The 21,207-nt window shown below is 52.2% G+C and overlaps 3 protein-coding genes across 4 annotated transcripts; all 3 read left to right on the top strand.

Moving 5' to 3' along the window:
* The first annotated feature begins 378 nt into the window (after positions 1-378).
* On the top strand, positions 379-2,498 carry LOC128783177 (uncharacterized). 2 transcript variants are annotated; one of them, XR_008429024.1, is made up of 2 exons: positions 379-2,122; positions 2,413-2,498. XR_008429024.1 is itself a non-coding variant. In XM_053933793.1 (2 exons), exons 1-2 carry the CDS (start codon positions 424-426, stop codon positions 2,487-2,489), a joined length of 1,386 nt encoding a protein of 461 aa, XP_053789768.1. In that variant the 5' UTR covers positions 379-423; the 3' UTR covers positions 2,490-2,498. The 2 variants fall into 2 exon arrangements, 1 of the variants encoding a protein (XP_053789768.1); XM_053933793.1 differs by having other exon boundaries at positions 379-1,803; positions 2,484-2,498.
* A 5,022-nt stretch (positions 2,499-7,520) lies between these two features.
* LOC128783172 (serine/threonine-protein kinase pim-1-like) lies at positions 7,521-11,116 on the top strand. The gene is made up of 6 exons (XM_053933778.1): positions 7,521-8,060; positions 8,139-8,189; positions 8,419-8,788; positions 9,019-9,195; positions 9,483-10,717; positions 11,002-11,116. The coding sequence occupies exons 1-5, from the start codon at positions 7,521-7,523 to the stop codon at positions 9,620-9,622; spliced, it is 1,278 nt and encodes a 425-aa protein (XP_053789753.1). The 3' UTR covers positions 9,623-10,717; positions 11,002-11,116.
* A 2,127-nt stretch (positions 11,117-13,243) lies between these two features.
* LOC128783171 (zinc finger protein 397-like) lies at positions 13,244-13,825 on the top strand. The gene has a single exon (XM_053933777.1). It carries the CDS (start codon positions 13,244-13,246, stop codon positions 13,823-13,825), a length of 582 nt encoding a protein of 193 aa, XP_053789752.1.
* The last annotated feature ends 7,382 nt before the right edge of the window (positions 13,826-21,207 follow it).

Here is a 21,207-nt window from a genome sequence, read left to right as displayed (position 1 = left end):
CTGGTGGACCTCTCTTACTATAGGACTAGTAGCACTTGTGCTAAAACCCCCTCTGAATAAATATGCATGGGAAGCCTCTGGTGCTCTAGGGAAAGAGCATTGGACAAATGCATGCTGGATAATTCCATCATTCTAACTTTCCTGCCTCTCGGCGGCAGAATTCTGTTGTGTTTACTTTTTCAGAAGAACTCCGAGGGACATGAAGACCACCTAATCCATGATAAAACTGGTAATATTTTTCTGCATCCTACCACAACCCCATGGCCAGAAACCAGCTGAGTGGCCGTGGTCTGAAATAATTGTGGTAGCATGCAGAAAAAAGTGAAAGGATCTCTTTAAGCACAAAAAGGTCTGCACGCACCCAAGCGTGCAGGATTGTTGGCACAATTTTACACTAACACAGACTGCAGAAGTGGTTTGCTTATGGGAAAAAACACCAAAGGGCTTTCTTTTAAGTTTATAATAAATGCTGTAGCCCAATCTACTACGGTTTATACCACCACCACTACCACCACTCGAGCCCAGCCACCAGTTATGCTTACCCCGAAAATTTTTGAAGTTGGACCATATATAATCAGGAAAACTGGCCAACAACAGATATTATTTAATCCAGCATGGTCTCTTAAACAAGTCAAATTGCTGATGCAAAACAATGTCTCAGAAATACAACCAGCTTGTTCACCCTTTTTGCAAACCTCTTTTCAGGGTTGGACAACCTGGCTGCGACAGTGGAACCCTCCTAAAAACCGGGTGCAAAGAGACATAACTGGTGTCGTGGGAACGGGACTGGGCATCCTAAATAGTATTGATTCAGAAGTATTAATGAATAAATTGGCCTCCACGACTAAAGATTTAACCAAAATACAGCAGCCACTGCAATCGTCCTTATCGGCCTTGGGAACACATCAGTGGTTGCTATCAAACATTCTACCAAATTGGGAAAAGATAAATGTAAATGATAGCAAATTGATAATTGATGCACTTAATGCCACACAAAGCAACGTTTCCTTAGCTCTTAGCTGTATCCAGGCTCAATTATGGATGCAGTCAGTTGCTGCCTCAATTATAAGAGAAAGTGAAGAAGGCACTTTTCCTACTGAAATTAGGAAAATAGTCTGGGACAGTGCCACTGACTTTGAAAGAGATTTCCAATCCTGGTGGAATTTAGTGAATTTTACCTATGACCCTAACACAAACACAGCCACAGCATTTGTGTTGACCATAAGTAATGCCTCGGTGCATTTGATATTCCCTATCATTGCACTAGGATTAAATCATGATGGAGCCACTTTCTATCCTTCTGAACATAGAGAATGGGCCCGTCAAATTAATGACAAATGGCAAACTGTCAATTTAGAGTCCTGTACTATCCGAGAACAACTAGGGTTTATCTGTGAAGGTAATGCAATTATAGCTCAAGATATCTGTTTAGACACAGAACAAAATAGCTGTCATTTTGACATTCATCCTAACGAGACTTCTGAAACAGTCCTTGTACATACAGGCAATGGGTGTGCCTGCTTTGGAACCACTTGTGATACTGTGTTTATAGAAAGTACAGTAGTAGATACTAAAAATCATTCAAATTTTTGTGCTTGCAACTTTACTAAAATTGCAGGATGTGATTTTTCTTTTGTAGCTCCAGTTACCTTACATGAACTTTTAGAATCCAATCTCACGTTGATTCACAAGCTATTGCCTACTCCCATTGGGATGAACCTTACTTTGGTAAAGCAACTATTACTTCATCAAGATCTAATAGAGATCCTAGGAAAAATCAAGGAGAATGGACAGAAAACTCTGGTAACTGTTCATCATGATGTGCAAGAAATACATCGTGTTGTAGAAAGGGTGGAAAGTGATGCCGTGCACAGGTGGTGGGATACCCTTTTCGGGTGGTCACCCACCGCCACCGGTATCCTGAACAAATTGTGCCATCCCGTTGTGGTTCTTTTGATTTTAGTTATGATTGGTTTTGTTTTATCAGTAATCTTGCTTATTGTGAATTGGAGAATGATGAAACGATGAACAAAATTGACATCTATAATTAATGCACACCACTTGGCCGACATCCTTTACACTATAGATGTTCCCAGGACTGTAGACACAAGGAGATTATAAGGTTAGAAGATATGTTTTACATAATTTTCTCTTATGATTTGTTTTAATCACTGTTTTAATTATTTTTGTTTATTGATTAGAAAATTGTACTGAGTAATATTGATTATACTAGGTTTATTATTTTATTGTTTAATATTGATTATACTGGTTTATTATTTGATCAATCTGTTGTTCAATTGATGAATATTGATTATTATCTAAACAATTTATTGTTTAACTATTACTGGTTTAATTAATACTTATTGTATTCTGCTTATTATTTAATTATAATTTGCTTACTAATTGTTTTAGTTTTTCTGTTTTCTCTTTCCTTTCCTTTTTCTCTTCTCTTTTCCCTGGGATTGCTGCCAACACTTGACGAGTCCTGAAGACTCCACAACGACACCATGGAACCCTGCTGATGAAGATCTTTCGAGGGCAATCGTCAGTCACGGGGTGGTGTAAGAGCCCGTCTGAAGCCCCTCATTTTCCATTCTGCCTTCCGATTGCCACGAGAAAGAATCCCTTCCCCCACTGCAGTTCCGGCTTAGAACAGGACACAGCGCAGGTGCAACCACTGAACCGTCACGCTGGCTGTTCCGAACAAGGGCTGGCAAGAACTTGGCAAGGAGTTGGCAAGGACTTGGCAAAGACCTGACATGGACCCAGCTCGGGACAGCCTGATGCGCGGCCTGCTTCTAATCTCTGATCTTAAGCCACTGAAGGCTGGCAGTGAAATATCACTGTAGGATCTTGCTGCACTTGGCTTTTGGCCCCTTCTTAAGAGCTTTGCCTTCAAGGGCAGGAACATGTTTCCTACTGGGAACTGGAATTCCAGACCCTTGGAGTGTGTGCCGTGCAGGACCATAGAGACTGGGATCATGCGGACTGGGATCATATGGACTGGGATCATGAGGACTGGGATCCTACAGACTGGGGGTGCACAGACTGGGACTATGTGGATCAGGACCATCCAGACTGGGATCATACAAACTGGGATCATTTGGACCGGGATGACTGCACTGAACAATGTGAACGGAGGCGGTCCCACGCTGCCCAGGGCTCCCTCCCAGTCACTCCCAGCCACTCCCAGTCCCAGTGCTGCTCTGGGGTGCAGCCAAAGCTCCCCAGAGTGATCTCGGAGGTCCCAGAGCAATCCAGGTACAGATCCCAGCACCGGTCTTGGAGCAATCCTGGTCCCGATACCGACCTCGGTCTCAGTCTCGGTCCCAGAGCACCCCCAGTACGGGTCTCAGTGCACTCACTCGATGCCATGTTCTCTATCCCAGGTGTTGGCAATGCCGCTCTTGAAATGAGTCCCCTTGTCTGACTCAGTCCTCTCAGGGGTGCCATGCCTCCCCAGGACTTGCTTTTCCAGGCCCAGGATGGTGTTGGGGCAGTGCTGTGAGGCACAGGGGAGGTCTCCAAGCATCCCGTGGTGGCTTCTACCATGGTGAGCACGTAGCGCTTGCCTTGGCGTGTCTGGGGCAGTGTGATGTGGTCAATCTGCCAGGCCTCCCCATACTTGTACTTGGACCCCCGCCCACCATAGCACAGGGGCTTCACCCGCTTGGCCTCCTTGATCACAGCACACGTCTCACAGTCATGGATAACCTGAGAAATCCTGTCCATGCTTAGATCCACCCCTCGGTCTCGTGCCCACTTATAGGTGGCATCTCTGCCCTGATGACCTGAGGCATCATGAGCCCATCGAGCCAGGAACAACTGCCCCTTGTGATGCCAATCCAAGTCTATCTTTGACACCTCTGTCTTTGCAGCCTGATCTACCTGCTCGTTGTTTAAGTGCTCCTCATTAGCCCGACTCTTGAGGACATTGGCATCTACATGGCAGACTTCCACAGGTACCTTCTCAATCCGAGAGGCAATGCCTTTCCGCTCATCAGCATTCCAGACTGGTTTTCCTCTAAGCTGCCAGTTGGCCTTTTTCCTCCTTTCCAGGCAGCCCCACAGAGCATTGGCTGCCATCCATGAATCGGTATAAAGGCAGAGCTTTGGTCACTTCTCTCTCTCAGCAATGCCCAGGGCCAGCTGAACGGCCTTGAGTTCAGCAAGTTGACTTGATCCACCTTCTCCTCAGTAGCTTGTGCAGCCTGCCGTGTGGGGCTCCATACGGCTGCTTTCCACTTCTGGTTCATCCCTACGATGCGACAGGAACCGTCCGTGAAAAGAGCGTAGCGTGTTTCCTCTGCTGGTAGATGTTTGTATGGTGGAGTTTCTTCAGTCCATGCCAATTGGTCCTGCTCCTCTTCATCAGTGAGACCAAACTTTTCACCTTCTGGCCAGTTTGTATTTCCAAAATCCTAGTTCTGGTTCCAAATACGGGTGCACTGTGTGATGAGAGCAATCCACCTGCTCTGTGTGGCGTCGGTGGCGTGGCAGGATGTGGGAACCTTTCCTTGAAACATCCACCCCAGCACCGGCAGTCGGGGTGCCAGGAGGAGTTGTGCTTCTGTGCCAATCACCCCCAAGGCAGCTTGAACTCCTTCATAGGCGGCCAAGATTCCCTTCTCTGTGGGAGTGTACTTGGCTTCAGACCCTCTGTAGCTTTGGATCCAGAATCCCAGTGGTCGGCCTCGAGTCTCCGCAGGCACCTTCTGCCAAAGGCTCCAGGACAAGCCATTGTTCCTGGCTGCAGAGTAGAGCACATTCCTCACCTCTGGTCCCGTCCTGACTGGGCCAAGGGCGACTGCATGAGCGATCTCCTGCTTGATGTGGGCAAAGGCTTGTTGCTGTTCAGGGCGCCAGTGGAAATCGATCTTTTTGTGGGTGACCAGGTAGAGAGGGCTCAAAATTGGGTTTTACTCAGGAATGTGCATTCTCCAAAAACCGGCTTCTAGCAGAATCTGGACAATCCTCTCTCCTTTCTCAAATACTTCCATTGCTGTGTTCCTCCACACAATGATGCCATCGATGTACTGCAGGTGTTCTGGAGCTTCACCCTTTGCCAGTGCAGCCTGGATCAGTCCATGGCAGCTGGTGGGGCTGTGCTTCCACCCCTGGGGCAGTCGGTTCCAGACAGTCTGATAGTCCAGGCAAGGTGTTCAACTGCTTCATGTCCTCTGCCTCTCCAGCAGCTATGCCAAAAGCCCACCTGAGTCCCTTTGGGTCTTTGTAGTAGCCATTCTGGAGGAAGTCTATGCCCAGAATACACGGGGCCTCTGGGCCGGTCACAATGGGATGTTTCTGCCACTCCTTCCCAGTCAGGCTCACCTCGGCTCCCAACAGGGTCAATTGCTGTGATCGATCCCCCCGTCAGCCCGGCAATGGAAACAGGTTCTGCCCCCACATGTCCCCGTGGTATCAGGGCACACTGCGCACCAGTATCAGCTAAGGTTTCATATTTCTGTGGCTCTGATGTGCCAGGCCATCGGATCCACACTGACCAGAGATCCGGTTTTCCCGTGCCTCCCCCTGGCTCGAGGCAGGGCCCCTCTAGCCCTGGTTCCCATTTCTTCCCTGGCCATACATACTAGAGGCTCCTTCAAGGGGATCTGACAGATCATACCCGGCAGCTCGGTCACGGGAGGCTGAGGCTACCTTCACCTTAGTGGAATTCTCTCGATTAGTGTTTCCCTGCTTGCATAGACACAGCCATGCTGCCAGGACAGAAGTGAGCTGATGAACTTTGGACCTGATTAGCATAAAAGATTTGCTAGTCAGAATGCCTTGGCAAGAAGAAACAGAGCTTTGAAGACTGCGAGAAGACTGAATCAAGAAAGAAGATTGAATCAACTTCTATGAGCAAGACATATTGCAAAATGGATAAGTTTGATTATGTGAAGATTAACCCAATCATTGTCAAAAAAAATTACTAGTCTTCCAAGAATTGTGTATAAGCATGTGTAGCCCATGTGAAAAACATGTTCACTCTCCTGTGAAATGTAAAAAGTTTAATAAAAGACAATAGGATACAAGGACCACAGAGCAAAGGTTATTTATGGCCGGGTGCATCATGGCACTCAGCCAAGAGCACCCTGTTACCTTCGGGGATCCCCCTTAAATACCTTTTCCCTCACATCAGCCTGTTGCATATTCATAGCCCCTTATGTATATCCATAACCTAGTTTACATTTTCCAGGAACTATTTTACATGGCCCCTCCATGGGTCCCCCTTTTCAGAGCATGCGTGTTTCCTGGCTGGGGTTTGGCTCCTTCTCTTTATCACTTCCAGTTCGGGCCTTGGTCCACACTGCCTTCAGACGGTGAGTGCTGATCGTTGGCAGATCTGTAGCAGGTGTCCTCATCCTGTGTTCATTGGATGTTATCCCATCCAAGCAGGCATTTTAACACAAGCAGACTTCTATCAGCTATTGCACTACTATGTCTAAGCTTAATTAACAACAAAATTAGAAACTATATCTTTGGAACAAAGTTACTTGAACATCACACATATAAAATCCACTTTGATATTTGCAAAAGCCAATATTATAATATGTATTGATAACACTCCTCTCCTGCAAGGAAAGGCTGACACAGCTCGGCTTCTTCAGCCTGGGCAAGAGACTGAGACTTGATCCAACTGTGGCCTTCCAGGACCTGAGGGCAACCTACAAGAAAGCTGGACAGGGGCTTTGTCTGAGGGCAGGCAAGGACAGGACAAGGGAGAATGGATCCAAATGGAAAGAGAGTCGGTTTAGGTGAGGGATTCAGAAAAAAGACTCTCCTGGAACAGGTTGCCCAGAGAAGGTGTGGCTGTCCCATCCCTGACAGTGCTCAAGGCCAGGCTGCATGGAGCTCTAGACAAGCCAGGCTAGTGCAAGGGGTGCCCAGCCACAGCAGGGGGGTTGCAGCCGTGTGATTTTTCAGATCCCTTCCAAGCCAAACCATGCCACGACTCCATGATTCTGGGATACTTCCCCTCCTCATCCTCTGGCAGAAAAAGTAACTTGGCCCCAAGTTCCACCTTGCAGACCATGTCCTTTGGCAGCCTGCAACTGTCTCAACAGAAGATGAAAAGAGATCAATTTAATGACACGATTTCCCTTTACTACTTGGAAATTAAATGCTGCACTCCTGTCCAAAAACTGTCGGAAAGTGTCAGAAAAGGCAATTCTTCCCCATGAAATGCTACACCTCAGCCAAAGAAGAAAGAAGCCACAAGCCAACACTCTTCTTTATTGATACATTGTTTGATTTGGTTACTTCTCTAATAGGAATTCCTTTGGGGTTTTATTTGTTTGTTTCTCTCTTTCGTTCCGCGGGGCGCGCGGCGGCTCCTCCGTTGGGTTCGCGGAGGCAACGGAGGAACGTTCGCGAGCTGCGGCGGTTCAGCAGCAGCAGCGCTTCTCTCGATCAGTTTTCCGCTCGACTTTGCACTCGCTCCCCATCCCCTTCTCCCTCTCACACTCACTCCACTCCCGTCCCGTCCCGTCCGTGTCCCGCCTCTCCCAGCCCGGCTGATGCCGCGTCCCGCAAGGCGCCCCTCGGCGGGGCCGCCCCGTGCCCGCCCCTGCCCGTCCCGCCGCGGAGCCGCCTCCGCCGGGCTCTCTCCGTACTGGCTGTGGCGCCGCTGGAAGTGCCGCTCGCTCTGGCGCTGGCGGAGCAGCGCGGTCTTTTGGCTCCGCCTGGCGCGGGCTCTGGCCCGGCCCCGGCCGAGGCCCCGGCCCCGAACGAAGCCCCTGCCGCGGTTCCGCCCGCAGCCGCCCCGCTGCCGCCCCGCGCACGCCCCGTCGCCGACAGCGTCGCCGGCGGCTTCCCCGCTCCGAGCTCCGCCGCTCGTCAGCTCGGCCGCCGGCCCCGAGCCGCCGCAGCCCGGGCCGGCTTGGCAAGCAGCAGCGCGCCGGGCGCTCGGCTTGCCGGGGCAGAAGAGCGGGAGTGCGGTGCCGCCCGCACGGGCGGAGAAGCCTCCCCTGGAGCAGCTCTACCGCGAGGGCCCGCTGCTGGGGAGCGGCGGCTGCGGCAGCGTTTACTCCGGGACCCGGCTCGCCGACGGCGCCCCGGTAAGAGACGGGGCCGGAGCGGAGGGGGCGGCGGGCGGCGGGCAGCGAGCTCAGCCCGGCGCTCGCCTTGGCTTGCAGGTGGCCATCAAGCGAGTGTGCCGCGATCGCATCCCGGAGTGGGCGCGGCTGGTGAGTGAGCGGGGCCAGCGGGAGAAGGCGGCGGGGCGTGCCGGGCGGGGCTAAGGCGAGGCCCGGCAGGGTGGCAGCCGGAAGGCTGCGAGGGGAGCGAGCGGGGAGTGAGCGGGGCCCGCGCAGCGTCCCGGGCCGGGCAATGGCGAGCGGCGGCGGGGCCGGGCAGGGGGTGGCCGAGGCGCGGCGCAGCATCGGCCCCGCTGAGGGCATCGCGGTCCCCCCGCAGCACAACGGCGCCCTGGTGCCCCTGGAGCTGGCGCTGCTGTGGATGGTGTCGTGCCCTGGCTTCCGCGGCGTCGTGCGGCTCCTGGACTGGTTCGAGCTGCCCGACGGCTTCGCGCTGGTCATGGAGCGTCCGCAGCGCTGTCAGGACCTCTGGGACTTCCTGCACGAGCGGGGGTTCCTGACGGAGCCCGTGGCGCGGGGGCTGTTCCGCCAGGTGCTGGAGGCCGTGCGGCACTGCACCAGCCGCGGCGTCCTGCACCGCGACATCAAGGCCGAGAACGTCCTCGTCGACCTGGCCACGGGCGAGGCGAAGCTCATCGACTTCGGCTGCGGCACGATCCTCCAGGACACGTTCTACACCCGGATGTCAGGTGAGCCCAAAGCCGGGGCCCAGCCGGGCAGCGGAGGTTCCCCCCTTGGCTGGCAGAGGGGGAAGAGGGAGACAGGGAGGGGAGGGTGCAGAATCCTCCTTCAGCCGGCTGCAGCCAAGTTGCTTTTCGGCGGGGCAGGGGCTGGCTGTTGTGGAACGGGGGCGGGCTGGGAGGGAGGGAGGAAGGGAGGGAGCAGCATCGGCCTGATGAGCTGTGCCCGTGTGCCATAGGAACGCCGGAGTACAGCCCACCGGAGTGGATCCTCTTTGGCTGCTACCATGGCCAGCCAGCCACCATCTGGTCCCTGGGCATCCTGCTCTATCACCTGGTCTGCGGGCACCTTCCTTTCCACACAAACGAGGACATCGTCCGGGGCCAGCTCTTCTTCCCGCCCCGGGTGTCTCAAGGTGGGGCTGCGCCTTCAAGGCTCGGGAGGAGGAACGGGGCTGGGAGGGGGCAGCTGGCACATCAGCGTCCTGCTCTTGCAGCTAGTGAGGCGGTTGAGCTCCTGGGCTTAGCTGGAGGAGGTGGCACGTGTGCCTCTGTGCTGCTCTCCTCCGGAAGGGAGGATCCATGGGAAGCTTTTGGCTGCAGCTCTGAGCACTCCTAGTGTGGCCTGGGCACTGTGGAATGTGGGAGAGCATGGACAGGAGCCTTGTCCCGCTGAGCGGCGGTTTCTGGTTTCTCTCTGCAGAGTGCCAGCACCTCATCAGGTGGTGTTTATCCATGGACCCCACAGACAGGCCATCACTGGAAGACCTTTTTGAGCATTCTTGGCTGCAGGAGCCCTGCTTGGCCCAGGAGACAGCAGAGACCCATCCCTCTGCTCAGTAGGATCCAGGAGCCCAGCAAGTACCAGCTGCACGCGTCTGGTGGCACTCCAAGAAAACCCCGGAGCGTTTCCCTGCGGCCGTGGCACGGAGGAGAGAGCGCAGCCGAGGAGATGCTTCCGCTGGTCCCCGGCGAGTTGTGGAGGGAGCGGCTCAGTGCTCCCTGTGCCATTGGAGAAGTGGTGGCAGTGTGGTGAAGGTGCCACAGACTGGAACAGGGGAAACATCCCCCTGCAGCTCAATGGCATCGGGATGTCCCCGCAAGCCGAGGCACAGCTGGCGTGTTCTTCTGGTGCACCACGTGGAGCTGGGAACACCATCCTGGAGCTGGCCGCTGGCGGGGCAAAGCCGAGCGGCTTTGGCTGCGGCCCCTTCCTGGAGGACACGCTCTGCGCCCCGATGAAATCAAGATGAGTCCCCAGCCGGCGCAGGGGCGGGGGGATGCTCGTGCTTCCAGGCATGGCAGGGCTCGGCCTGGCCACGCGCCGCAGGTTCCCCGCTCGGCGGCGCTGGGGAATATTAATTTTTTCCCCCGGCTGCCGAGCTGCTTTTTGGTGGGATAGGGGGCAGATGTTGTGGAAGGGGAGCCGGCTCCTGGCCTTGCTGACAGCTTCTGCCAGCCAGCCTGGCACGGGCTGGGGCGGGGGCAGCCAGCCTGACAAAACATCCATCCATGTGGATGGGGGCAGCAGAGGGGGACGGGTTCCGAAGCCGTGCCCCAGCTGGTCTGCTTTGCAGGCCCTCGAGGAAGGGGTGCGTTTACAGGCGGGAAAGGTGGGGTTTTTCCCCACCCATGGACAGGTTTCATTCTCGCATGGAGTGGTCAGACCCTCCTCAGGCCCGTGAAACGTTGACAGGCTGTGTTGTTTTTCTTGTTTCCAGGTCTTGTTTTGAATTGACTTCCATGCAATTGTTCTTTGTTTTTCCCAGGAAGATTACACCTGGTGCCCGGACCGCATGGGGAAGCGCCTGCACCGTCCGTGGAGCACATCCAGTGCCAGCGCTACCCTAGGGGCCACGGCCTGTGGGGACATCCCCTTCAAGAAGGACGAGGACCTCGTGTGGCATCAGCTCCTCTCCTGGCAGCAGGTCTGCAGAGGTGGGTACCCGGCTCCACAGCTGGGCTGGCAGACGGGCTTCGGGCAGAGGGCAGCGGGCACACGGGCATCCCGCCCTTGCAGCTGCTGAGGAGGCTGCTGTGCTGTGCTGAAGCGGAGGAGGTGGAACGTGGCCTGCCACGCTGCCCTTCTCTCGAAACAGAGAATGGCTCGGGAGGTTTGGGCGCTGAGCACAGCCAGCAGCCTGGCCCGGGCACAGGCCATGGCAGGACAGGGCACAGGAGCCTTCTGTGACTGACCGTGGCTCTCTGGTTTCTCTCCGCAGGCTGCCATCACCTCATGCCATGGAAACGGCTCCGCTCGGCCTGCCAGGCTGGGAGGGCTGGAGGGCGGCGGGTGTTCATTTGCTGTCAAAAAGAAATCGTTCTATTTTTTTGTCATCGTCATGATCAGAGCATTTCTTTCATCCTTTTCCAAGCTTTTGGCCTCCCTTCCTCCAGGGTAATCTTTTTGTGTCCTTCCTCAGCCACTTGATGGCATTTGGCAGGGGGGGTTAAGCAATGTGAAAAGTTCAACAACAGCTCCTGTTGCCAACTGCAGCAGCCCCTTCAAGAGCCCTGAGCTTCCAGCGAGGTCCACGTGTGCCTTGCCAAAGGGAGTGGTTTGCAGCCATGGGGTTGTCGCCCTGCTGCAAAAGCTGGGAGGAAATCACAAGTGGCAAAATGCCAATTTGGCTCAACCCCTGCCCAGGTTCTGCATCTTTCCCCTCTGCTCGGTGACAGGCAGGCAGGGCTGGACTCCAGCAAGGTTCAAGTTCTTGGTGCTCCCTGGCATCGAGGGGATCAAGTAAAGTCTTGTATGCAGTGGCTGCAATAGGGCTACTGAAGGGAAAAAGGAGATGTCGTGAGGTGGGGAATCCTTCTTGTCTCCTTTGTCTCCCCAGGAGCCCCTTGGAAAGGGAAATGCCCACACGGGTTTATCTGACTCCTTCCCAGCCAGCCTTTCCCTCAGTCCCGGCTCTCATTTGCTCCGCAGGCTTCACCAGCTCGCTCAGCTCAGAGGAGCTCTCAGAGGAGAAAACGGTGCCTGGTGTGGGGCTGGCTGATCCCTGTCTCATCTTGATTCCATTTCCCCGCTCCCTCCCCCATCCAAGAGAGCGAAGGATCCCCCACAACCGGTCACGATCCACTCTTGCGGGGTGTTTGTGATGGTTTGTTAACCGATCCCAAAAGTGCAAAACTGCAAATGGCAAGGGACCATCACTTGAATCACAACAAATGCATCTTTATTTAGGTACCAACAGCAAATGCGATAGAAGGGACAGAAAAGGGAAATAGAGAGAAAAGAGAGGAAGGGGAATAGAGCTACCACTGTCGAGACGAGATCCTCGATGGTCCAGCCATCATTCACTATATGAAATAACTGGAAAAAGCACTGGAAAAGAATTTGTTTTTTTAAAATTAAGTTTAAAAAAAAGGGAAGGAATTCCATAAAGAAAACCAAAGAGTATAAATACAGTAATTTAAACTTCTCAAAGCCCTTTGCTAATGGAGCCCAGTCACGTGCAGTGCGGCCTCGGCGGTCCCTTTGAGCCCAGAACTGCCAAGGGTCAGGGCCGGGATGAGCCTTCACCCAAAACAGGCTCCAAGACTGAGTGGGAATCAATCCAGAACAGGACTCACACAAAGAGCAAAGCCTCAAGGCCAAAGCCAAACCTTCATCAGGTTGGATTTGTTTGAACACTGAACTGGAGCAAATTTGCTTGTCTGGTAACATCACTGTCACCATGAAACTTTACATGAGCTACTGAATAAGCACTGTCCTGTCCTGAGCTGTGTGGCCCAAATACTGTTGAGAACTTGCTCTGCCTCTGCCCTGTGCCCCCGGGGCTGCTCTTGGCCTGGCAGCCTCAGTGGGAGCCAGCACTGGCTGCAGCCCCAGCGGGCCCCCCAGGACAAGGCCAGCAATGAAGAGGCCAATGAAAGCACTGGGCAGCAGCAGAGCCCTCAGCAGAGTTCTTTGGACAACCACGGACTGGCCACAACTCCAGTGCAGCATGACTACGAGTCAGGCTACCAATGCTATGAGCAGAGTTACAAGAAAGCTGTGGAGAAAAATCAACAACTGACCGTCTGCTCTGGTACAGCTTCCGAATGCCAAGATAGCAGCCGATCAGCACGAGGGGCGCGGTGAACAGTGTCACCACCGTGCCTATCATGCAGGACCTGCGCACATCCTGGGGGCAGACAATTCTTGGGAGGAGCACTGGATCCGGGGCAAATATTCCTGTTTCAGTGATAACGTCTGTGGGAGCAGTGGGGAGCGTGAGCCCGTGCTGTGCTGCACTGCCGAGCTGGCAGCACGGTGGATACGGCCAGGACGTTCTCAGTTTCCCCCAGAGCTGGGGCCTGCAGGCCCCTTGCCGCCCCTTGGCACAGGCTGTGCCACCCAACAAAGCCCAGCAGGCCGGGAGGAGAGCCCGGGGCCAGCGCAGCTGCTTGGGCAGTCGCTGCTTCGAGGGACATGGGCCAAACCCATCCCTGAGCAGCCCAGAACAGGAGCACAGGATGGAGAGCAGGGAGGACAAATCCCCGCGGCAGAACCTCGTGGAAGAGGCCGTTTTGAGCGGCTCCACGGTGCAGGAACCCAACGGGGGGGAAAAGCCCTGGAGATGCCGCACGAGGAGGAGCTGCAAACGCAGATCACGGGGATCTGAGGAGGAAAGAACCACCCTGGGCTGGGGAGGCGGCCGGAGATGGAGCCAGAGCTCGGAGCTGGTGGTCCATGAGCAGCTCCAGGATGGGGAGAAGCCCCACAAGTGCTCAGAGTGTGGGAAGAGCTTCAGGTGGAGCTCCCAGCTGAGCAGGCACCAGAGGACCCACAATGAGGAGAGGCCCTGCGAGTGTGGGGAGTGTGTGAAGAGCTTCAGCCAGAGCTCCAACCTGGTCGTGCACCAGATGATCCACACTGGGGAACGGCCCTACAAGTGTTCCAAGTGTGGGAAGAGGTTTCAGACCAGCTCCGATCTCCTCAAGCACTATCGGGTTCACACAGAGGAGAGGCCCTTCTGCTGCCCTGACTGCGGGAAGGGATTCAGGAGGAACTCCCACCTCATCACCTGCTCTCCTCTCCGGGGAGAGGCCCTATGAGTGTCCCCAGTGTGGGAAGAGCTTCTCACAGAGCTCTACCTGGGCCCAACACCAACGGAGGCACCGGTAAGGGAAGCCCTGTGAGTGCCCCGAGTGTGAGAAGAGCAAAACTCCATCCCCCACTACAGGACCCACACTGGGCACAGCCCTGGTCACCCACATTCCCTGTCATCCATGTTGGGAACACAGCTGGCTGCTTTTCCTTTTGTGTTGACCTTAATTTTTTTCTCTTCTCCATCCCTCTGCACTCCAAAAGCCAAGAGGGATCCATCTTTCACCTCAAAACCACTCACATGCTACTGAAAACAACTGTATTTTAAGCCATAAAACACAATCCCACCTCAAATTGTTTGTTCCCACCTCAAAAACCTCAATCCCTTGCCAAACTCTCTCGATTCCAGAGCCTCCAGAGTGAGATGGGGTTGGGAGGAGCTGGGAGAAGTGGGATCTCAATTTGGAGCGGTGGGATGGGGATTCTGTGGGCCTGCGTGGCTGGGATCTATTTGATAGCAAATAAAACCTTCAGACTTACTGATTTCTTTGCCATTCATTTTCAGTCCATGGCAGTTCTGTCTGCAGAGCGCCGCCTCACAGAGCGTCCCCTCACAGTTCCTGGCCTTGGCCTGGCCCCGCCCCTTTCCCCTCACGGTTCCCGCCCTTTCCTCGCCCCTTTCCCCTCACGGTTCCCGCCCTTTCCTCGCCCCTTTCCCCTCACGGTTCCCGCCCTTTCCTCGCCCCCTTTCCCCTCACGGTTCGGCCTTCGGGAACGGGGCAGGAGGAGGAGGGAGGGAGGAAGAGGCGCAGCGGCAGCAGGGAGCAGCCGGAGAAGAGCAGAGAAGGAATCGCGTGGCCCTGGCGCTGCCTGAAGTCGCCGCAGCCCCGGGAGCATCGCCCCCCATCCCGCAGGTGCCCGGGGACGGGGAGCTCAGCCCAAATATGCCGGGGGGTTCCTGGGTTTGGGGTTTTTTGGGGGGATGTTTGGAGCTGGCAGGGCTCCAAAGCCGAGCCGCAGATGGCCTTCGGGGGGACATCGGGGGTCCCGGGGCCGGGAGTGGCTGCTCCCAGTATGAGCCCAGTCACTGCCAGTATGAGCTCAGTCCCTCCCAGTCATTCCCTATGGTGATGCAATTTCCTTCCAGCAAGATCCCGTTTGCTCCCAGTTCCTCCCACTTTCATCCAGTGTGTTCTCAGTTCTCCCAGTTGCCCCTGGCATCATCCTAGTCACTCCCAGTATGGTCCCAGTATAATCCCAGTTACTTTCAGTCACTCCCAGTATGGTCCCAGCTACCTCCAGCATGGTTCCAGTTGCTTCCTAGATCTATCCAGTCAGTCCCAGTATGCTCCCAGTTGCTCCCAGTCACCCCCAGTATGGGGGATGATGTGCAGGGTGTGTTCCCAGTTGCTCTCAGATACTGCCAGTATGAGTCCAGTCACTCCCAGTATAATCCAAATATGAGCCCAGTGTGCTCCCAGTCACTGCCAGGATGAACCAGTTGTGCTCCACATGGTTCCAGTTGCTCTCTTTCACCCCCACTTTTGTTCCAGTCACTCCCAGTATTTCCCAGTGTGTGATAAACTATGGTAACTTATTTGTTCATCAAAAGAATTGGAATATTAAAGGAGGAAAAATAAAAATTAAAGTATAAGGGACTAGCCTTATACTAGCTTGTAGCAACTGCTACAAACCGCAAGGCTATAGATATATTGCAAAACTGCAAGATTACAAGTATGATTAATCACCATATAGGGAGCTTTTTGTAGCTTTTTTTTCAGACACAGGCTAAGAATGTCGGGGGATGGCCGGAGCTGATTATGAAATCAGCGACCACCAGGCAACGGCCACCGGACTAGACAACGTAGGAGTGCTCCGGGTACGCCCATCACTGTCCGGAACCGATTGTGAAACCAACGATCACCTGCCTCGACACAACGCAGACACGATGCAGAGGGATGCTCAAGCTACGCCCACCGCTATCGCGAAAGACACGAATGAAGAAACCTCCAAGAAACTCTAAAAAGAGACTGAATAAGGGAGTGGGGTGTGGGGCACTGCAGTGTGGGACACTGCAGGAGGGGCGGTTAGGAGACCCCTACCCACCCAGCGCTGTTTTGCTTGCTACTGCTTGCTGTAATTAATAAAATTCTAATTGACCTTAAAAAAGCTGAATCAAATTATTCGCCTCAATTTATCACAATTTGGTGCCGTGACTCGGATAAAGGAAACCTGGGAGGGAGGCCCCACTAGGGTGAGGCGCCCCACCGCCTTTTGCGGTGGACCTAAGGGGGGGCTTCCTCCTTGGGCCTTTACCGACGAACCTAAAACTCAGTAGCAAGCAAAGGTACCCCCGTTAATCTTTGTGCACGAAGAACCGCGGAAGAGTGAACACGCAGGAAGCGTAAGTAGCCCCCGGTGGGTGGTGGGCCTCCTTTTTCCAGGGTTGATTAAAACCTGCTGGATTGAGGGATTAATATTCCAAGAGCATCCAGGGTTGATTCAAACCTGCTGGATTGAGGGACTAATGTTCCAAGAGCATCCAGGGTTGATTCAAACCTGCTGGATTGAGGGACTAATGTTCCAAGAGCATCCAGGGTTGCTTCAAACCTGCTGGATTGAGGGACTAATGTTCCAAGAGCATCCAGGGTTGGGGGACGTAAGAGGGAGGGAGCTGCACCCCCTCGGCGTCAAGTTACCCTCGGTGGGGAGGCTCCTGGGTTAGGAGGAGAGCAAGCGGGCCTAACCCAGACGCGGAGGTGGACTGCGTCAAAGTTCCTGGGGCGGGGGATCCCCGGAGAAACTTCCCCAAGTTTCGGCTTACTAATTCAGTATAAGTGTATGTGCTCGGTGGGCCCCGTACAAGCGGGCTCCGGAGTGCATGTGAAAGGGACAAAGCCTCGACCCCGGAAACGGGGTCTTTAAGAGTCGTTTAGGGGTGTGTAGTCCCGGGGTGATTGAGGTGAATAAGAAGACACACAGGGCGAAGCCCCGGTCGAGAAACGGAGGTGCCGGAAAGACGTGAGTAGTCCGGTCCGCTCGGTCGCTCGGTCAGGGGTGGGAGTCCTGGAGTGCAGCGAATGCGAACGTGTGTGTGAGAGGGGAACTGGCAGCTCAGATTCCCCAAGTGAGTGTGGACCCCATAGTAGGGCGTTTCCCATATCCGGCGACGGAGTGGGCCACGAATTGGGGGAAGCGACTGTCGTATTGTTTGTGTTGAGTGTGAGAAGGCACTCTAGAAGATGGGTCAGAGAAAAAGTAAATCTGCTGAACCCATGGGTGGGAGAATCTCGGTAAAACTTCCTCAGATCCCAGAGGAAAGTCCACTAGGCTTAATGGTAGAGTATTGGGATGCCTTTCCTTCTAGAAAAGGAAAAGATAAGGTTAAAATGATCCATTATTGTATGGAAATTTGGGGAGGTAAACAAATAAGGGGAGACCAACTATATTGGCCCGTATTTGGGTCGTTTGAGGATTGGATCTGTCAAGCTCTAAATATATATGTTAACTCCAAAGAGCCCTTTAACCAAGAGGAGAGCGAATATGCAGCTCTTTGGATAGTGGGAGAGATTGAAGAAAGCTTTCCAGTTGTATTCAGGGGTGGACCCCAATACCCCAGAGGGTGAGACACTTTTGAAGGTGCATTTTGTGGTCGATTCTTGGGTGGACACTCGGAAGAAGTTGGAGAGGTTGGAGGGATGGCAGGCGAGAGGATTGGATGAGTTGTTGTGAGAGGCTCAAAAGGTGTGTGTTGGGAGAGAGGATGAGAGTTTTAAAAAGCAGTCTGGAATCGTGTTAGCAGCAGTGGGGGGGGACAGCGGAGTCCCCAGGGTGGGGGGAACTGGAGGTCAGTCCAGAGGTCGGACTGACGTCCAGCGAAGTTGGTTTGAAGGGAAGTCGAGAGGTGGAGAGAGCATTGTCTGTTTCTATTGTGGGAAGAAGGGACACATGAGGAGAGAGTGTCGGCAGAGGATTGCTGATGAGGAACAGTTCAAAGAAGATTAAGGGGGTCGGGAGCTCTATCTGCTGGGGACAAGAGAAAGAACAGAGCCCCTGGTAAAATTAAAAATAGGTCCCCAGCAACAAGAATATGAGTTCCTTGTGGACTCAGGGGCGGAGAGATCAACCGTCCAGACCCTTCCCCAAGGGTGTAAGGTTTCACCTGAAATAATACAGGTGATTGGGGCCAAAGGGGAACCCTTTGGAGTACCTGTAATTAAGGATGTACTCTTAGAAAGTGATTCTAAATTAGGAATTGGGTCATTTTTACTAGTTCCAGAAGCAGATTATAATCTATTAGGGAGAGATTTGATGGTCGAGTTGGGGATAGGGATAGAGGCAAAAAAAGGAGAACTAACAGTAAAGCTATATCCTCTCCGGGCTGAAGACGAGAAAAAGATTAACCCAGAAGTTTGGTATACCCCCGACAGTGTGGGGAAATTAAATATTGAACCCTTTGAGGTAACTATCAGGAACCCAGAAATCCCTGTCAGGATTCGGCAATATCCCATACCCAAAGAGGGGAGGGAAGGACTAAAAACAGAAATAAAGAGACTTTTGGAAAAGGACTTTTAGAACCCTGCATGTCCCCTTTCAATACCCCCATCCTGCCGGTAAAGAAACCGAATGGCAGTTACAGATTGGTGCATGACTTGCGGGAAATTAATAAAAGAACAGTTGAAAAATTCCCAGTCGTAGCCAATCCACATACTATTTTAAGCCAACTTGGCCCAGAAAACCAGTGGTATAGTGTGATAGATCTTAAAGATGCTTTTTGGGCCTGTCCCCTTAAGGAAACCTCTAGAGATTATTTTGCCTTTGAATGGGAAGACCCGGATACACATAGAAAACAACAATTGAGGTGGACAGTCCTTCCCCAGGGGTTTACCGAATCCCCAAATTTGTTTGGGCAAGCTCTGGAACAAATATTGGCAGAATATTCACAGGGGGAGGGGATTGTGCTTCTACAATACGTAGATGATTTATTAATTGCAGGAAAAGAAGAAGAAAGAGTAAGGGAAGAAACTATAAAACTCCTAAATTATTTAAGCCTTAAGGGACTCAAAGTTTCAAAGTCGAAATTACAATTCGTGGAAGAGGAAGTTAAGTACCTCGGACACTGGCTGACTCAGGGGACTAAGAAATTGGATACTGATAGAGTCCAAGGAATACTTTCCCTGGAAGCTCCAAAAACTAAAAGGCAGGTTCGACAGTTACTGGGACTTTTTGGGTATTGCAGACAATGGATTGAAAATTTTAGTGGGAAAGTTAAATTTCTGTATGAAAAATTAACAACAGATGGGCTATTAAAATGGAGCTCCGAGGATGAGACCCGGTTAAAATCATTAAAAACTGAACTGGTCAATGCCCCGGTTCTCAGCCTCCCGGATCTAAAAAGACCATTCTTTTTATTCATTTATTCATTAATTAGGGGTGGCATACGGGGTGTTAGCCCAGGAATGGGCTGGAGGAAGGAAACCAGTGGCATATCTCTCAAGGCTTCTCGATCCTGTTAGTCGAGGGTGGCCTGCCTGTCTGCAATCGATAGTGGCTGCTGCCCTTTTGGTAGAAGAAGCTGGAAAGATAACTTTTGGGAGTGAACTGAAGGTTTTATCTCCTCATAACATCCGTGGAGTACTACAACAAAAAGCTGATAAATGGATAACAGATGCCAGACTCCTAAAGTATGAAGGCATCCTAATTTCTTCTCCTAGGTTAAGTATTGAAACCACAAGCTTAGAAAATCCAGCCCAGTTTCTATACGGGGAACCAGTTGTGGGACTAACTCATTATTGTCTTTTGCAAATAGAGGAACAAACAAAAATAAGACCAGACCTCGAAGAGGAGGAATTAGAGGAAGGATATCGATATTATGTAGATGGATCCTCTCAGGTCCTTGAAGGGAAAAGGAAATCTAGGTATGCTATTGTGGATGGGAATATTCTTAAGAAAATAAAATCTGGTCCTCTTAGTCCCAGCTGGTCAGCACAAGCATGTGAATTGTATGCAGTACTCAGAGCTTTAGAACTACTAAGAGGAAAGGTTGGGACCATTTATACTGAGTCAAAATATGCTTATGGGGTGGTTCATACATTTGGTAAAATTTGGGAAGAAAAGGGACTTATCAATTCACAGGGAAAGGGGTTGATACATGGGGAATTAATTCGGAAAGTGCTCCAGGCCTTGAGAGGTCCAGAAAGAATAGCTATTGTTCATGTAAAAGGACATCAAGTGGGGATGGGAAACTCAGTACGGGGAGTTTAAAACCATATAAAGGGGGGGGTCACACGAAGGGAAGATTGCTCCACTTGTGGAGCTGACTTAGAGGAAGAACCATGTTGGGCTTGTTGGGATGCATACGGGATTGATTCGATACAGTGTGTCTGTGATAGCCCCCAAGACAAACATTGCCGGTTCCATGGACCCATTAACCATGTGTTAGTCTTCATGGTACAGGAAAAACAAAAATTAAACCAAATGGGGGTGAAGGAAAAAGAGGGAGGCAAGTGGATACTACCGGACGGGCGGGAGGTACTCCCAAAAGGAATGGCAATGAGGGTCCTGCAAGCAATCCATAGGAAAACCCACTGGGGAATTCAAGCCCTGGTTGACCAATTTGCAATTAAATATATGTGCATAGGGGTCTATAATCTTGCAAAACAGGTAACCCAACAATGTTTAACCTGTCAAAGAATAAATAAACAACAATTAAGAGAAAGACCAATGGGCGGAAGGGAACTGGCACAACGACCCTTTTCACATATACAAATAGATTTTACAGAATTACCAAAAGTGGGGAGGTATAAATATTTATTGGTACTGGTAGACCACTTAACCCATTACGTGGAAGCTTATCCTACAGCCCAAGCTACTTTGAACACTGTGGTAAAAGTATTATTAGAGCAAATTATCCCCCGGTATGGGTTAATTGAGTGTTTAGACTCGGACCGGGGACCCCATTTCACCTCTAAAATTGCAAAAGATGTCCTGACAGCTTTGGGGACTCAATGGAAATATCACACCCCATGGCATCCACAGAGCTCGGGGAGGGTGGAAAGGATGAATGGAGAAATAAAAAAACAACTCACAAAGTTAATGCTGGAAACAAAAATGTCATGGGTTAAGTGCCTACCTCTTGCCTTATTGAACATTCGAGCTCAACCCCAAACTGATGTGGGAATCTCCCCATTTGAAATGCTATTTGGAATGCCTTATGATATGGAAGCCCCCACAGATCACCCCTGCCTAAAAGATTCTCATATTAAATTTTACATCACCCAAATTATGAGCAGAAGGCAGGAATTGAAAAAGAAAGGAGTATTGGCACAGAGACCACCTCTGGATATCACAATCCATAAGATAAAACCAGGGGATCAAGTACTTATTAAGT

The sequence above is a fragment of the Vidua chalybeata genome, unplaced genomic scaffold (genome assembly GCF_026979565.1).
Source record: "Vidua chalybeata isolate OUT-0048 unplaced genomic scaffold, bVidCha1 merged haplotype W_reject_23, whole genome shotgun sequence".
Classification (NCBI taxonomy): domain Eukaryota; kingdom Metazoa; phylum Chordata; class Aves; order Passeriformes; family Viduidae; genus Vidua; species Vidua chalybeata.
This window is presented reverse-complemented; position numbering and strand designations above follow the sequence as displayed.

Bases quoted from the DNA above. Each gene is read 5' to 3' on its own strand.
- LOC128783177 (XM_053933793.1), top strand. From the start codon at position 424: ATGGGAAAAAACACCAAAGGGCTTTCTTTTAAGTTTATAATAAATGCT.
- LOC128783172 (XM_053933778.1), top strand. From the start codon at position 7,521: ATGCCGCGTCCCGCAAGGCGCCCCTCGGCGGGGCCGCCCCGTGCCCGC. The intron at 8,061-8,138 runs GTAAGAGACGGG...CTTGGCTTGCAG, and splicing joins GGCTCGCCGACGGCGCCCCG to GTGGCCATCAAGCGAGTGTG. The intron at 9,196-9,482 runs GTGGGGCTGCGC...TTCTCTCTGCAG, and splicing joins CCCGCCCCGGGTGTCTCAAG to AGTGCCAGCACCTCATCAGG.
- LOC128783171 (XM_053933777.1), top strand. From the start codon at position 13,244: ATGGAGAGCAGGGAGGACAAATCCCCGCGGCAGAACCTCGTGGAAGAG.